Source organism: Microcaecilia unicolor, chromosome 3 (assembly GCF_901765095.1).
Source record: "Microcaecilia unicolor chromosome 3, aMicUni1.1, whole genome shotgun sequence".
Classification (NCBI taxonomy): domain Eukaryota; kingdom Metazoa; phylum Chordata; class Amphibia; order Gymnophiona; family Siphonopidae; genus Microcaecilia; species Microcaecilia unicolor.
This window is the reverse complement of record NC_044033.1, coordinates 209613630-209631211: the sequence shown is the minus strand read 5'-3', so window position 1 is coordinate 209631211 and position 17582 is coordinate 209613630. Positions and strand designations below refer to the sequence as shown.

The window sequence follows — 17582 nt, the reverse complement described above, 5'->3', positions numbered from 1 at the left end:
ACAGCAGCTACGTGTTCATTTTGTTATTTTCTTTCTAAACATCAGATTAACCGTCACTGAAGCAATACCATCTTTAGAAATGAAAGAAAAAAAAAAAAGGTTTCCAGTACCAGATCTCATTCCTGCCTCTGGGCTGACTGAACAAAACACAAATAAATCTGAACAACCAAAAGGATGGCAAGAGCCAAGGAAAGCTAAGTTTAATATGCCGCAGCCAAAGAAATCAGATCAGATCAGACGCTAGCATTGTGCAGCTCTTTTATTTATTTGTGACATTTATTTCCCAAACCAGTTTTAAGTTCAACATGGCTTACAATAAACAGTATTAGGATACATAAACAATAATGCAGAAGAAAGTCATTTATTTTTTTGTTGTTGTAAGAACCTAATTATACAATATAATAGTCATAGACATACTGGGATAGCTATGGATGTTTAAACATTTAGAAAATCTATTATGAATGAGAAATTGTACATGAAGCAAAGAGAAAGTTACAGAAAGTTAATGGTAAATAGAGTAATAACCAATTCAGGTAATAATTAGTTGTTTGAGATGTTGTTGTTTGTGAGGTTTGTTTGAATAGGAACGATTTGAGGATTTTGCAGAATCTAGTATATTCCTGTATGTTTCTTGTTTTGAGTGGTAAAGAGTTCCATCATTTGCTTCCTAAGTAAGTGAAGTCAGCTCACTTTTTTGCAGTTTGGGAGGTGTAGCCTGAGCTAGTTTCTTGCCTCATAGTTAGCATTTCTATGACGTAAGCTTATTAATGATAGTATATAGGCTGGAGCTGTGCCATTTAGGATTTGAAAGGTAAATGTACATAATTTGATGGTGATTCTCGCTTTGATGGGAAGCCAGTGTAATTTGATTAGAGGCACTTTCAAAACAAGAGATTTTGTATATGAACCTGGCTGCAGCTTTTTGAGCTGTTTGGAGTTTTTTTCAACAGGTTCTCCTTACAGCCAGCATATATAGCACTATAATAATCAAATTGGGATAATGTTGTTCTTTGTGAGGGTTTTCATTAGTATATAAACTGCTTTGTTTTGTATCTCCAAGTGAAATACTATAACAAGGTGTTAGCTATTCTTAACCCAGGGTACCCTCCAGCTGAATCACCACATTTGACATTCCAGCTATACTAAATTGTACCTTTGCTGGAATTAAATCTGAATAGGCCACAGGGGACAAAGCAAGTAGAACTGGAAATATTTTAAATAAATTAAGGTAGAGACAGCTCAGGCCTTTTGAGTTCTCCAGGACAGATCACCTCAGCTAGAATCAAACTGACAATCTAGACAAAAAAATATATTAAATACAAATATTGCAAGATAAAAGCATCTTCAAGTCAGTCTGGAATCATATCTATCATTGCCTGGCTCATACATTACAGCTCAAGTTAAATTATGATACCTCCTCACACTATCTTTTTGTCTGTGCGTGGTGCTATGACAAGCACAAGCTCCTTTTATCTCCTAAAATGTGCTCCTGCAGTATAGAGCAATGGAAGATGATGCTCAGGATGTGTTTTTCCAACAAACTTCTTGCTCTGAATAGCTGTGAACAGAAAATAGATAATCTGCCATCCCCTCCCCCCCAAAGTTTAAACAAACAGGACATTTCATGTACAAATAATTTCTGTAGGCCAGCCTCTCCCTCTCCTAAGCCAGCGTCCTGCCTTGTGGCCGTTAAAAGGAATGTATGATTTTTGTCACACTCTCCGTCCAGGGGTGAACCACGGGCAACTCAAAACAACACTTCTCTTCCAAAATATCAAGCTCTGTGTTTAAAAGTCAGCACAGGGTAGCAGATGGCATCCTTTCCTGTGGCTCTGGATGTTTTCACTCATAACAGAATCAAAGAATATATGGATTGAGCAGCTGCTATGAGCCACTGCAAGCACCGAGACTTCCGGTCAGATTCACCTACACGTGGAACAGCAAAAAAACAGTACAGCATTAAGTTGATGTTCTCTGCCTGCTTTAAGAGCTACTAGGACTTTTGACAAGGATAAGGCTGGACCCCAGGCAGCGAAGCCATTTCAGGCACACCCTGCTGCCCTCAGCTATGCTCCTGCACCAGAACAGGGCAGGGCTAAATTCCAATGAACACTCATCAACTAGGAACAGGATAAAAATACATCCTGGAGAATTCCAGTTAGCAAACTCATACCTATGACAGCCTCACCCACGCAAACTTCACATTTCCCTCTCTGCCATGCCATTCACCCAAGATGCTGCAGTATCAACCCGGCTGACAAAGCCTAGACTGTTTCTCAACCCTCATTAAATACTCCCACTTTCAACCATAGTGCAGGCATTCACATATTATTGGGAAAGAGCATGCACTATGTGCAAACAGTACACACTCCAAGACACTGATTTCCACACACACAAAAAAAAAACCCCTCCAAAGTTTCTGCCTGCCCATCTGTGTCTACAGAAGTTTCCCACACCTAAATGGAGCAACTCGGTCTCATATGGTTAAGAGCAGGTCAGTGCGCTGCGAGGTCACATCAGCGAACTCAGAGACTAGTCTGAATCTCATCATTTCTGCTCTGGGAGGAAGGATTGATACATCTCAATTAAGTCAACCAGGAGGATAGACTTACCCTGCTGGATGCAAACGATGGAGGGAGGGGCTGCAGTCTCAGGCAGCTGTCCATCCCTAAAACCAAACACAGAGCAATCAGATGCTGCTACAAGCAAAGCACAGGGCCCAGTCTGTTCAAAAGTAGGTCAGTGCGCTGCGAGATCACATCAGTGCAACTCAGAGACTCTAGTCTGACAATTTCTTCATTCCTACCGTAGCAATGAGCTATTGGATTGCTTGTCTGTGTCTGTGGAACTCACCATGTATGCTGTGTTATCTCGCGCCACCTTCACCCAACATCTCTCCTCAGAAGCACCCTGCAAATACAGACATGCTGGTTACACTTAAGTTCCTAACAAGAGATGGACGTCATATCACTATTGGTTCGGGCTGTGCATTAGAGAATGACACGGGGACAAATTTTGTCCCTGGCCCATCCCCGTGGGTTCTGTTTCCATCCCATCCCCGCAGGCCCTGTCCTCATCTGCAGAAGCAGTGAGCACTTATGATTTTATATTTAAATCTTTTTAATAAAGTAGAAAAAGGAACAATATGCTGTGCAACTGTTGTGTATAAATTACAAATAGAAAACAATAACAATGAGCAGCTATAATAACCCTCCTTACCACCACCACCCTCTAACCCTTCCAACTAGAAAATGACAGGGGGACAAAGTTTGTTCATGTCCCTGTGGGCTCTGTCCCCATCCCCGTGTCATTCTTTACTGTGCATCCTGCTGGTCCCACTCATGGGCACTCCAGCATCCTACCCTAGCTGAGATATTTAACCATTTCTCTGACCTCATGTGTAACTTTCTTCAAATCAGTCACCTTACTTTCTAACTCTTCCTATTTTCTTACCCATCTATAAGTCACAACTCTGCCTTACCCTTCACTATCAATTATAATGCTTTATTATGTATTGTGTTGACATTGCAAGTAGTACTCTTTGTATTTTTATTTGAATATTTTTTTACTGCTGGAACTGCCTATTGCTCATGTTTGATCTATTCTTACTGTACACCGCCTTGAGTGAATTCCTTCAAAAAGGCGGACAAAAAGAAAGGCTCACCTCAGCCACACAGGACCAGCTAAGTCATCATAGAATCATCTCACCCACTGTGTAATGTATGAATCAGCCCCACACCAGGACAGGCCTCCATCTGTAAACACAGGTACACAACATTATATGTCTGACAGGAGTCCTAGGCTGCATTACCCCATGTGCTGGGGAGCAGGTCAGTGCGCTGCGAGGTTGGCTTCATAAAACTCAGAGACTCTAGTCTGACAGGCTCATCATTCCCATCCCCAGGGATTCAAGGCTAAAAAAAAAAAAAAAACTAGGAATAGAACCTACACAGATATGAAGAGAGGGCCCCATGTCACCCGTCTGAGCATCATCACGTGACCTTCACTGCCACAGTTCCTGTAAAAACACAAGACCAGATCAGTTTCTGTAACCCAGAATACCTCTCATTATAACCAAATATAAGAGATTACGTAAAAATACACAAGCTCATGTCATCATGTAATTACAAGTGGATGCACCCTATTCTAAGTTAATGTGAACAGAATCTGAATAGATCCACTAGTTAAACTATATTTGCTTAGGTATAAGAACCCTATCTTGAAAACCTCATGGTTGTTCATAAAATTGCACCCCCCTCTATTTCGGGAACACCAAGATTGGTGTTCTGTATACCTGCTTACCCCATAATCTAATTCCTGAAAGCTCCCCTCCCACTCATTCTCTTGAAAGCCGCCTCTCCAGCAGCTCCCTGCCTAAGAGCACTGCAAGGCCTTATACATCGGTGGTTGGGGATTAAGGAGAACCTTGATCTTAAGGATCTAGACTAGGAAAGCTGGCAAAGAGGCAGTGGCGGAGGCACAGGGTACAGATCACGTGAACCTACTACAGCAGGGATCCCCAAACTCAGCCAAATCTCCATGTTTGCTACAAAAAAAAATGCATGATAGGATACGCATGCGGAGAAGATAATACATAAGAAACAAGGCACATAAAGTCCTAAAACATTACTGGATTGAGGATCAAGTGTGGGGATCCTCTACCCTAGAGCATCGAACATGCATGCACCATACAGAAATAGGAGCTGAATCAGATACCCCCAATACCCGTTTCTTAGCATCAGCGCTGCGCACAGAATAGATACGACACCAAGGATGGCAGCGATACCCAACGGATTATGTTTAGCGAGAAGGAAACGAGGCAAATCAAACAGCCACGATATAGGATCAGTGCCCATCAACAACAAAACAGTGAGGTCTAGAGACGGCATTGTTACACGTTTGCTACCCACCAGCCGCAGGAAATAACGAGCCAGAACCATAAAGGAACATCTATAACCCCGGTATCAAGCATGGGGGAAATCAAACAAAAGCTGATGGAACAAATAATAAAAGGATACCAGGCCGGCATCGAACACGATCACCTCACTACCCACCTCGCCATTTTTACACATAACGTACGCACGCGCAGCATCATCCTCGCGAGCCAAAGGCAAAGAGGAAGTCACTTCCAGCTCTACAGAATTTAAACCTCGCACTGCAAGCCGGAAGAAGAAGGAGGAGGAGAAATGGGAGGAGCAGAGGCGGGGCCTTTTCAGGACCCCAGCACCCTGGTTCTCCAGCCCCTCCCCCCTCCCCGCGCTATCAATGGCTGCTGCCGATCTAATGCCTAAAAATGTGAACTAAAAAAAAAAAAACATAAAATTAAACCACAACCATTAAAAACATTACACGAAATGAAGAGCAATATCGCAATATTCATATTAGCAATTTTTATTATTGAAATTAATTACCTGAGCTCGGCCACGCCCTTGAGGGCTGCAGTATTTAAAGAGCTCCTCGAGGGTTTGGACTTTATGGAGGTTGGGGGTGTGGCTTTGTCTGATTAGCAGGTAGGGAGCCTGTGGGTTAGGTTAGAAGAAGAAAGAGTAGGTTGTTTTGGGTTAACATTTAATTTTTTGTGTATGTTTTATTTTGAGATAAGGGGATGTTTTTGCTCTATGTTTTAGAGTATAATTGCATTTTGTAGGTCTCTTTTTGCTTTACTTTGAGAGTACTTGGGTAAGAAAGCTATAATGAGATCATGGTTACATGTCCTTAATATTAAGCTGAAAAACTAGTAGTGTTTTGTGTAGTACTAGTTATTTGCTCTCAAAGAAGTGGGGGAAAAATACTACTTTTGGTTATTCCCCTTCCCTTTTCTTTAACTCTATTGATTTGGGATGTTGCTGTTTATTGTATGTCCCGCACCCAAGTAATTCCATTTTTTTTTCCAAAATAGTATTTCTAACTTTGATTCAAGTTTCCAAATTCTCTGTCTTGTGTTTGAGCTGCTCAGAAAAGTATTTAATTGATATGATATACCACTCATTCACTAGATGTGACTTTAGACCAGTAGTTAACTGTTAAGATATGCCTTGCAGCTTTTTTTAGTTGTAGTGCAAAGTATCTTTCTGTCCTAGTAAAACTGAAGCTTATAGCTGAGGCAGTGGGTGGTAAGTGATTAGGGAGTGCACTGTTGTCTTGTTTGTGGGTTTGTTTGTTTTTTTTTTTAGCCTATTGCTCTAACCTTAAGGAGGCTACTTCACTGTTAAGGCACCTAAAAAGTTGTACAGAAACTTATCTTTAAGTATGTTCTTTCCCTATGGGGTGCAAAATGCACCTGTATAGAAACTGACTTTTGTGTCTCCTGCATGTTATGCTTAGTTTAGGAATTTTCTGGTGGAAGATGGAGGAGGCTTGGATCTTTAAGTTGTTTGGGCCTATAAATTAACTACCCCTGGAGAAGGAGAGATCATGATGTTATCATGATAACATGTAGTAGACCTTGCTTTCAAAGGCTAGCTATATATGCATTTAGATCCCAGAGTATTTTAGAAGACTAAGGTACCTACTGAGGGAGGCAACCATTTATTTTGTTTGCTAGTGGAGTAACTTGTGCTTTCTCTTCCCTATCTAGATAAACTGATTTCTTTTAGAGAACAGACATGTCTTTCTGACTAACTCTCCAATTCTTTCTAAACCTTGTTGTTCTCTTCTCTTTTCCTTTCAGACCCCTTGCCAACTGATCCCCTCCTTCCCTTTTCAGGGCCTGAGCAATGTGCCTCCCACGCAGGAAGCTATGGAGGCTGGGGTTGCTGCTGCTGACCCTTTGCCTCACTTTCTGCCTTCTATTCCTGGGTCTCATGCATTGGTTTCTCTCTGATACTGTGTTGGTGCATCAGGATCCGCAGGTGAAGGAGGCAGCCTTTAATCCCAGGGACTTTATGATCAGTGTTCCAAAGAGTGCTCATGGCGTTACAAAGAGTGTTACACTGACTGTTTACAATGATAGTATCCCCGAGTGGCAGGCTTGGTATCCACAAGAGGCTGAAGGTCCCCCAGTTTGCCTTCCTGGCTACTATTCTGATGCTGAGCTCCGGCCCCACTTCAAGAGGCCTCTCCAAGATCCCCACCTCCCTGGTGCAGGAGGAAGAGGCTACTTGGCACTTGATATGACGGCGGAAGAGGAGTATGAGCTGAGGCAGGGCTATGCGAAGTATAACTTGAATTCCTTTGTCAGTGATCGCATCTCTCTGCATCGGGACCTTGGGCCAGACACCAGACCTCCTGAGTAAGATGGGACCAAAATAATGCATTGTTGTATTTACAGGTTTTATCACTCGTTTTCCTGCCCCCCACCCTTAGTGCAGAGCTGAGCTTTATCCTATAGATGCCACTTAAGGTTACTAGCAAGCCTTGTCAGCACAAACAGTATGAGCTGGCCCTGTCTTTGCTCCTATTGCACCTATGTTTGTAGCTTCAGCTGTTAATAAGCAGGAACTACATAACCCAACATGCAATGGGATGATGCCAGGACTTGGCTGAGGCTGTCCCAGATACCTGCCCTTCTTCATAACCCTCCACCAGGTATGAAAGATCAACATGCATGAGTGTTGATTCTTTCATCTCTTAATCCCCTTTGCTGAGTTTATGGTTGGACTACTGAGGCCACTCCAGGCCAAACTCTTCAAAGAAACTGAAGGGGGGGGGGGTGGGGAAGCAAACCTGAGTGGCAGAGGTAATAGGAGCTGGTGAGAATAAAGGAGTTGGTCTTGTTGCACTTTCTATTGTCTACCTATCTTGTAACTCAGATTTGGCAAGGGCTATTGTCTACCTATCTTGTAACTCAGATTTGGCAAGGGGAACCGTTCAATCTAAGAATGAGGGGGTGGCTTGACAGCCTTTGGCCATTTAAAAGGTGTTAACAATGAAGGGGGTTGGTTGCTCCATCTCAACTGGGGATAAGACACAAAAACAACCTATGCTTACCTTGCAGAAGGTAAAGTGGCAGCATCAATTTCCAGGCTCCTTTGCCTAAACACACCAAGGGTTGGAGTGAGGTCCCCCCCCCCCCCGGGTGCAACTGAGCTGCATCTAAGGGCTGGTAATGCTGGCCCCTCAAGGGGGATTTTTAGTCTTATGCATGGTGAGATTAGCACAGTCGACCCAGGAAATTTAACATGCTTGCACATAGTTCTCAATCAAAAATGCAGTGTCTGACCTCTCAATCAATGCTGCTCATGTCTAAATCCCGGTTTAGGCAATAGGAAGCCTTTTTCTAGTAAGGGCCACATCTCAGAATGGGCTTGTGCATATTATGACAAACCTCGCTTGTTAAGCCAGGGAATGTTGGGAATTACTTAAAAACTGATGTGCTGCTAGCATTTGATTTAGTATTTGCATTGTGCCAAAGAGTTCAGAGGGTGTAACATGATCGGCAACATACCAAGCTTAGGAATTCTTTTTAATCAGGCCACTGGTACCAAGTACAGTTGCTGTATCTTCCATTTCTGTGGCCTCTTGATTGAGAAATGGCACTGGTATTGACCCCTTATTAGCCTTTGTGAGGGGAAATGGGGCTCCCTGGCCTTAGAGGATTAAGAGTTGGTTGGATAAAATTCTCTGGGTTTAGGAGTAAGACACTGCCTTGGGGGGGGGGGGGAGGGCAGCAGACAGAGTAACACTTCTAAAATGCTTGTTTTCTGCTTCTAGTGACCTGAAATTTTATTAATATCCTTGACATTGCTTATGACTTGTTCTTTATTACATTTTGCAGTAACATAACAAACTCCCATCTTCCCTCCCTCCCCTTAAGGTGTGTGGTGAAGAGGTTCAGGCGTTGTCCATCCCTTCCCTCTGTCAGCGTTGTCATTGTCTTCCACAATGAGGCCCGCTCGACTCTACTGCGCACAGTTCACAGCGTTCTCTATACTGCTCCCCGCCTGGTGTTGCGTGAGATAATCCTTGTGGATGACGCCAGTACAATCGGTGAGCCTCCCCCACCCCATGGTGGATATGGGATTTTGGAGGGAAGAGAGTACAGCTGAAGATGTGAGGGGGGGGCCACCCTTCATGGTGGTCCACTCCTCAGGGTTGCCAGCAGGTTCCGGGGGGGGGGGGGGGGGGGCATCAGAAGTACATAAGTATTGCCATACTAGGAAAGACCAAAGGTCCATCAAACTTGGCATCCTGTTTCCAATCCAGGTCACAAATACCTGGCAAGATCCCAAAGACTGAGCTGGTCCTGATTTCTGCCCTCCCTAAGTTGTAGACAGCATGGGTCTCCCCCCCCCCCCCCCCCCCCCACTGTTGTACTTATCAACCCAGTCCTTGGCACAAAAACCCAGCTAGTTGGGTTTTCACGATATCCTTAATGGAAATAGAATCCATGTGCATTTCTCATGCATATTCACTACAGATATTGTGGAAACCTGACCTGGTTTGCTGCACTCATTACCTGAGCCCCTGCATCCCTCTAAGTGATACTTCAGCCTTTTTGCCCCCCCCCCCCTCCCCGTTCCATTTAATTATCAAAATCATGCCTAACTGGACTGTTTTTATTGAGGGAAATGATTTGCCCACCTTCTTGTAGGTAAAAAGCATGCACTGACGAGCCCTTGACTGTCAAGATATAGGTTTGCTGACTGTAGCTGCACTTTGTCAGCTAGGTGACTAATTTCCCTAGTGGTGACACTGGCCTTGCCTGCAGATACAATGATTTGCCTATGGGTGGTAAATCCTCCTCTGTCATGAGATGGTGGGGGTGGGAAGGACAAGGAGAGGATGATTGACCAAAGCTGGATAAGCATTCTCACAGGGGCCGTAAATCTTTTTCACTTGGGAGGGCCAAGATCCAGGGCTGCCATTAAAGGAGAGTGCAAACAGGACACTTGCCCTGGATGCCCATGTAGCTGGGGGCACCAAAGCCTGCTTAAGTCTAAGGGAGATACTACCTCAATATTGCCGAGGCTGTTGGTAGGGCTATGGTCCTGTGGGCCACCTCATTGTGCTATGCATATTCCAGAATTGCATTTTAAACAAGAACAAACTAGTATTTAATTGTAGAGCAAGTTTGAGGGTGCCAGTGCTACTTGGGAGTGAAATCTTCAATTACAGGTCCACATGCAAATGAGTGCAACTAGAAGCTGAGCTGTTCTATGGTACTGTTGGAACTAGCTTGACACACACCCTGTTTCAGGATATCCAGAATTATAATCTTTCAGATTTGATATCTGCCTACAGTCCTGCTACAGCTTTGCTCCTCAGATGCCCACTGATGGGTACTACCCACTATGAATCCCTAGATAATCTGCATTTTTTTCTTAGCCCCTTGTTAGGAATCCCCCGCATGCATTTTCTTTCAACCTTTTTTTTTTAAGGTTAAACATTTTCTTTGAACAAGCTTTTCCACTATCAGCTTTGGTTTTTTTTTTTTTTTGTTCCCTCCTGGATAATCTGTTTTGGGACAAACCAGCTGCCTCTCGATTGTGATTGTATCTTATTTCCATTTTTCCATTCCTATTTTTTAGGGATCCTTTTAGAAATGTGCAACTTTCAATTTTCTTTACTAGATTACTGCAATTCTTTAGTAAGCTGTCCCATAGTCACTGATTATAAACGCTTCTGTCAATACTGGCTAGGTTCTGTTGTAAGGAGTTATGCTTAGTTTTGGAAGGTAATTGTCCAGAGGGTTTGTCCCATTTACTCAACTTTTAAACTCTGTGACAACCAGGATTTATAATAAACTGCTTCTAGTTCTTCACGATTCTAAGTTCAAAAGCTTTATTTTGGAAATGGTCTATGCAAATCTTCATTTAGAAATATATTTGGTGAAAGGTGGTGGTGGTGGTTCCTTAAAGCATTGAATACTTATTTGTTTGATGGTAGAATATTGAAAAATTAGTTTAATGTAGGTTCTGTTTGTTTTTTTTTGTATATTCTGGATGTTCTGTTTATCTCAAATTGAGGGAGTTGGGCAGGTAATGCTATAACACTTTAAGCTTGTTAACTTGGGCCTTTTTTCATTTTTCTTTTAAATGAGTGCTGTTTTCTTTCCTTCTATAACGATTTGACCTACCTAAGAAAGGTGGTAAGTCTTAATGAAGTACAACATATATGAGAAACTTAAATGTAGTCTCCATTGTATGCAAATTAAGGATATCCTAAAAACCTGACTGTTGGAGTGAAGGCTGGGTTGAACTCCTGGCCTAGACTGACCCTGTGGACTTGGTGCTGTCCGGTGGGAGTTATTGTATATTAGTTTTGATGAAAGGTTTGGGGAATGGGGGCTCTTGCTTCTCCCTCTCTACAGAGGCCCTGAAAGAACCGCTGGAAGAGTATGTGAAACACCTGAAGTTGGTGAGGGTCCTACGGCTGCCAGGGAGGAAGGGACTGGTGGCTGCCAGGCTGCTGGGAGCTTCACAGTCCAAGGGAAAAGTGCTTGTGTTCCTGGATGCCCACTGTGAGTAGAAGGCCCACGAGAGTAACTGGTTGAAAGAGGGGAGCACTTGGTAAAGGATACGGAGACCCTGCACTTGGAGGTGATTAGGTGATGGAGGATCAGGCATGTAAAAGCACATGTGGTAAATACCTCAAAAGCAAGAGGTGTCCTGGTTCCCTGGCATCCTTCTCCCCCCCCCCCCCCCCCCCCCCCCCACTGCAGACTTCAAGGGTACCTACATCTCCTCTCATCTGTAGGCGAATGCTGGCCTGGCTGGCTGGAACCACTTTTGGAGCGGATTGCTTTGGACGAGACCCGTGTAGTGAGCCCTTACATTGCCAACATCGACTTGCACACCTTCGAATTTGAGGGCCCCTTCCCCCAGGATGAAATCCATAACCGTGGAGCCTTTGACTGGGCGCTGGTGTTCACATGGGAACCCCTGCCCCCAGCCTTAGAGGCCATCAGGTCTAATGAGACTCAGCCCTTCTGGTGAGTGACCCCTGTACCCATCCCCTCTACTTAATTCTCAAGGGGAGGAACTAACAGCTTCCCATGTTTGTGTGTGTGTGTAGGACACCAGCCATGGCTGGGGGACTCTTTGCTATCTCCAGATCCTTCTTCCAGCACATTGGGACCTACGATCCAGAAATGAGAATCTGGGGTGGTGAGAATTTGGAAATGTCCTTTAAGGTAAGGGGTTGGGCATGGGAAGCAAGAGTGGGCTACATATCTACAATGTCTCAACAGGAGACAAGAGGGTTGAGCAGTCATCCAAAAAAAAAGTTTTCTCCCTTTCAGGTGTGGATGTGTGGAGGCCAGTTGGAGATTGTGCCCTGCTCAGTGGTGGGTCATGTCTTCCGTGTTTCAAGCCCTCACTCCTTCCCAGGGGGGATGAAGGTGGTAAACCGGAATCTGGTGCGACTGGCTGAAGTTTGGATGGATGAATACAAGGTGCTGTTCTACCATAGGAACATGGAGGCTGCCCGTATACTCAAGGAAGTAAGTTGGCGTTTTTTGTTTTCTGTAGTACCCTTTTCCTCACCACATTTGTTAGTGTAGACAAATTTATAGCTATAAAGTACAGCACCACTTTTTTTTGGTTGAGAAGGGACTTGGCAGTCATAACTTCAGTGCATTCCATTCCTCTGTTTTCTAGTTGGTGAGGTCAAGGCCCATTCTACTGCCTATCTCATGGTGGCTGATTCAGAAGCTAAGGATGCCACCAACATGTATAACACATTTTTTTTTCCCCTCCCTTCTCCTGCCTCAGAAGTCCTACGGGGACCTGAGCCAGAGACATCAGTTGCGAGAGTGGCTAGGCTGTAAACCCTTTGGCTGGTACCTGAACACTATCCGCCCAGACTTCTTTATCCCAGAATTCAACCCACTCTACTATGGAGCTGTGAGTATATTAGGCCTCTGGATAAGCAAATGAGATGTTTTAATGGTGGGCAGACACTGTGCCTTGGGTTTGCACATTTTTGTGTTGTAATGCTTTTTTAACAATAAAATCTTAGAATATAACACCTTCTGAAGGTGTACATTCACCAGACTAAAACAGTAGAACAGGGCTGTCCAAAGTGGTGTAGCTGCACAGGGAATGTTTGGAACAGGGCCTGCACCAAATAAGGGTCTTGTCTACTAAGCCACACTGTAGATGTGCACTAATGACACACCCATAGGAATATACTGGGTCTCTGGCATGCATGCTAGTTCTACAGCACAGCTTGGTAAACGGGGCCCTAAGTCAGGTCACAGGAGAAGGCAGAAGTATTTGAATTTTATGCAAAAAGGTAGTTTGTCTTCCCCCCCCCCCCCCCATGGAAAGTGTGGGAGGGGGAGGTGACACATTCAGGTATAGTATTCCATGTCCTATTTTTTTTCCTTTAGACAATTAGCTTATGAGGCTTTAAGGTTGCAGACTTTAAAAATATCCTCCTGGTAAGGTGGTGTGGATGCCTGGTTATTCTACCTGTGGTAGGCTTTGGAGGCTAAAATGGCACTATGAAACCTAACCCCCACCCCTGTTTACTAAGCTGCATTGGCAGTGTGGTAATAGACACAGCCCATTCACTCTGGGCTTTGTTGGCATTGCCACATGGCTTAGTAAACAGGGGGAGTTAAGTGTGTATAAACAGTATTCTTGGAGATCTCAAGATTCCTGTCTTGTAGTCTATCAAATTATTAGAAAAACAAAATTGGACCTAGGGTGAAAAACGTAGTGTTCCATACTGGGACAGAGTGAAGGTCTATCAAGCCTATTCAGTTTGCAACAGTGGCCAATCCAGGTCACAAATATCTGGCAAGATCTTGGAACACTAAAACAGGTTTTATGCTCCTTATCATAGGAATCAGCAGTGGATTTTCCCCATACTAACGAATTATGAACTTCAAATGTTTCAAACCTTGCTAACTGCTTTTACCACATCTGACAAATTTGAGTTTAATTACACACTGAATATTTTCTCAGATTCCATTTTTGTTTTACTTTATAGCTTCATTGCGTGCCCCTTGTATTTTTGGAAAGAGTAAACAAGCAGTTCATACCTACTCAGTACTTTATAGACCTAGACCTTGATCATATATATCCCCTTGTTTTTTGTTAGGTCTGCCATCTGTTGCGCAGCGGAGCCATGGCCCTTTCAGTACCCTGGAAGAATTGCATATCTCCTCTAGATACTTAATTACCCCAACCTTGTATCTGCACATGAGTGTTACCAGTCAAGGCAGTATAAACCTATGTAATTAGAAGAACCCAGTATTTAGTAGATAGATAAATCAACATTGATCTCGCCCAAATGTAGTACAAGCAAATCAGGCAGTTATATGGTGGAGCACCATTACAGTACTACATGACACATTCTTACTCACATGCCAGTCCCAGAGAGCAAAGCCCCCTCCCTTGCCAGCTCTCAATTACCTAATTTCAGCACTTGCTACAGTGAAATAACTGTCAAAGCTGAGCCATTTGCCTGTATATTACCGAGAGCAAGGGCTAGCATTTTTCTACACCCTCTGCCATCTTCTCCAAGCCAAACAGCCTTAGCCACTTTAGCCTTTCCTCATAGTCATCCCATCCCCTTTATCACTTTTTTTTTCATCATCCTTCTCTGTAGCTCTTCTAATTCCACAGATGTGACCAGAATTGCACACAGTATTCAAAGTGCAATCACACCATGGAGTTCTGCAAAGGCATTTTTTTCTTGATTTCTATTTGCTTTCTTATGAAACCTTTCATCACATAGTTATGGGTTGGGTTGCACTTTCCCACATGCATCACTTTGCACTTGCACATGTTAAACTGCAAAAGACCTTAGACTGGCATTTTTAAGTCAAAATTTTTCAGTCCTGTGACCTGGATTGGCTACTGTTCAGGATACTGGGCTATATGATCTCCAGTATGGCTATTATGTTATCAGCAAACTTAATTACCTCACTGTTCTCTAGATGTTTCCAATAATGGACTTGGGAACTCCGCTACCTACCTTATATGGCACCCTGGTAGTATGCACAATATACTGCCCTACACTGGGAGAAGGAAGTTTTAGGTACTTATTGTTCAGACAACTAAATGTGGTGTGTATTGGGATTTCTACATAACCCCTTCACAATCGCCAGTATTTCAGAGGCAAAATGCAGTAACTGCAGAGAAACACTTCTCCCCACAAATAAGGCAGAATTAAACTTGACCTTGCCAGGCAGGTCATGATGGTCACTGGAGTATGGGGAAGAAGACACCTAGCACCTTCTGTAAACCCAATACAGTTGAGCTGGGAGTCCTGAGGCAGCTGTAGAGACATCCCGTGTGGGGGACTTGTGTTCTGCTGACAGAATTGCATGTTGAATGACTAGTCTGGGGCTGGGAATCTTTTACCTTTGGCCCGGTTCTAAGCATTTTAACTCTTTTCAGCTCCTGAACAAAGGTGTGAAGCTGTGCCTGGATGTTAGTGAGTGGGATGAAGGAAAGCTTGACATAGGCATGAGTGAATGCCATGGACTCCCAGATAAACAGGTACAAGATGGCTTGTGTGTAGATGGGTGAGGGGGAAGGGTGGATGTCTAGTCATGGCATATACCTAGGGCAGGGGTGGTCAACCACAGTCAAGGGTTCATTACCCAATTGGGTTTTCAAGATTTCCACAATGATTTGCATATGATAGAAGCAATACATGCTAATCAAATCTCATGCATATTAATTGCAGAAGTCTTGAAAAACCCAACTGGGTAATGGACCCTTGAGGACTGGTTGCCCACCCCTGCCATAGGGCAACAGGGGTTGGCCATGGTTTTGTTACCTTTTTCCTATTTCTTGAAAAGTACTTTACTAGTGCAGTACTCTTCAGTAGAAGGCTACCCTTAAATGCTACAGAACTTGGGGGGGGGGGGGGGGGGGTAGGGGTTGCATGAGGCATTGCACTGGACATATCGCATGGCTGTTTACCTACACTTGGGCAAGTCATACATATTTTTCCCACAATGCTTTGCATGCTGATTTTTTTCTTTATAGTATTTTGAGTACACATCCCAGCAAGAGATCCGCCACAACATCGGGAGTGAGCTGTGCCTCAGTGTGAAATATGACAACATTACTCTCCAGCCCTGTGGGAGGGATGGAAAAGCACCCCCAGATCAAGCATTTTCCTACGGGAAGGTATGTGACAGTCTTACTCCCCACCCCAGCAGCTTTCCAATGTGAGGTGACACAAGATGTGGACAGACAGGCTTAAACTTGCACTCCTTGGGGTCTATACCCCTCTTTCTTGCTGTGGTGCCTCTGCTGATTATTTTTTATTTTTCTCCAGGATGGTTTGCTTCAGAATTACGAACTGGGTCTATGTCTTGAGGCCTTGCCCTACTCTATTTTTCTGGCTACCTGTACCAAAACAGAGGCTGCGCAGATTTGGGTCTTCATCACAGAGCTGAAAAAGTGAAGAGGAGCAGGAGACCTGATGGAATATCTGCTAAATGTGTTTTTTCTAAAAGTCTCGACTGTAGAATAGACTTATTAATGCTAAATCAGTGGCTGAGGACTGCAGAAAGGCTACTACTGTGTCCCCATCCTTAGTCTGCTTTAAATTTTACTTCCCATAATGGTAGTTGTCCCATATCCTGTCTAGGTTTTGGCTTTGGACATGTGTATGTTGTCTAATAAACATTTTGCTTGTACTTATGATCTCTTTTCCACCTTTGTTTTTGAAATCTTAGTTTTTCTAGAATGGTGTCTAGAATCTTAACATGTAACTAGAATACATTCTTGAAAGATGCCAGGGACACAAGTATTTCTGAAAGTTAGGTCTTAAACCATTCCTTGTTCAAATCCTTGAAGGCATAGTGAGTTTCCTAAACATGGACCATGTTTATAACGAACTGAACTCTGCAAAAACACTTGACAAAGGCCAGGTACTGAAGGGGAAGTCACTTATTCTAAATGGTGGTTTTTATTTTTTCCTAAGAACATTGGGTCAATCTACTGGTACAATGGAAGACTTATCGGGCATGCCAGTTTAAAACCAATACAAGCCTATATAGCTTAGTTTTACAAAGCTATGGTAGTAATTTACATCTGGCAAAGCCCACAGCAATTGAATGGACTGCATTGCATTTGCTGCTCCAGGAATCACCACTATGGCTTTGTAAAAGGAGCCCTTTTTATTTAACCATTGCTAGATCCTATTAAAACAACAATAACATCCCACTGCTCCTGGATTGTCCACATGTGTTTATAGTACAAGACTCTTGAAAGAATTATAAATTGGTTTGATGCTGAAATGGTCTGACTTGTAAATTGGATTTACTTTTGTTTTTAATACAACCAAAAAAAGCAATCCCACACAGATCAAGATGACAGGAAAAGGAAGGTGGGAATGACAATGTAAAAATCCTTTATTCAGATGTAAACAAGCATTTACTTGAAACAAACAAAAACCTACAACATTAAGGAAGGAGGGGGGTGGGGATACTGAATTTACAGGTAAAAGCTGTATCAGAAGCTAGTGTTATGAAAACCAGTAGTGCTGAAAAACAATGACAGCAGTGTGCAGTCAAACCTCTTGGCTTTGCCGCTTTGGCCATATCGGTACACAAAGTACATTTCATGAGACTACAAATGTCATTTACTGGAGATCCCTGCTAGCTTTGGCAATGTTGTGCATTATAGCTACACTCACTGCAAGGGCAGAAGTACCTACATCCATGCCTC

General features: G+C 43.4%; 1 protein-coding gene and 1 long non-coding RNA gene across 3 annotated transcripts; one reads left to right on the top strand and one right to left on the bottom strand.

Annotated features, from left to right (window-relative positions):
• Positions 1–1843: 1843 nt before the first annotated feature.
• LOC115464943 lies at positions 1844–5128 on the bottom strand. 2 transcript variants are annotated; one of them, XR_003941291.1, is made up of 6 exons: positions 5055–5128; positions 3950–4018; positions 3665–3755; positions 2854–2910; positions 2613–2668; positions 1844–1926 (listed from the first exon to the last, which is right to left on the bottom strand). It is a non-coding gene; the product is annotated as an uncharacterized LOC115464943 (long non-coding RNA). The 2 variants fall into 2 exon arrangements; XR_003941292.1 differs by having other exon boundaries at positions 5080–5116.
• Positions 5129–5475: 347 nt separating this feature from the next.
• LOC115466220 (polypeptide N-acetylgalactosaminyltransferase 6-like) lies at positions 5476–16549 on the top strand. The gene is made up of 11 exons (XM_030197344.1): positions 5476–5510; positions 6671–7231; positions 8756–8928; positions 11252–11401; positions 11638–11872; positions 11956–12073; positions 12182–12382; positions 12654–12785; positions 15294–15395; positions 15891–16034; positions 16186–16549. Exons 2-11 carry the CDS (start codon positions 6717–6719, stop codon positions 16312–16314), a joined length of 1899 nt encoding a protein of 632 aa, XP_030053204.1. The 5' UTR covers positions 5476–5510; positions 6671–6716; the 3' UTR covers positions 16315–16549.
• Positions 16550–17582: the final 1033 nt, after the last annotated feature.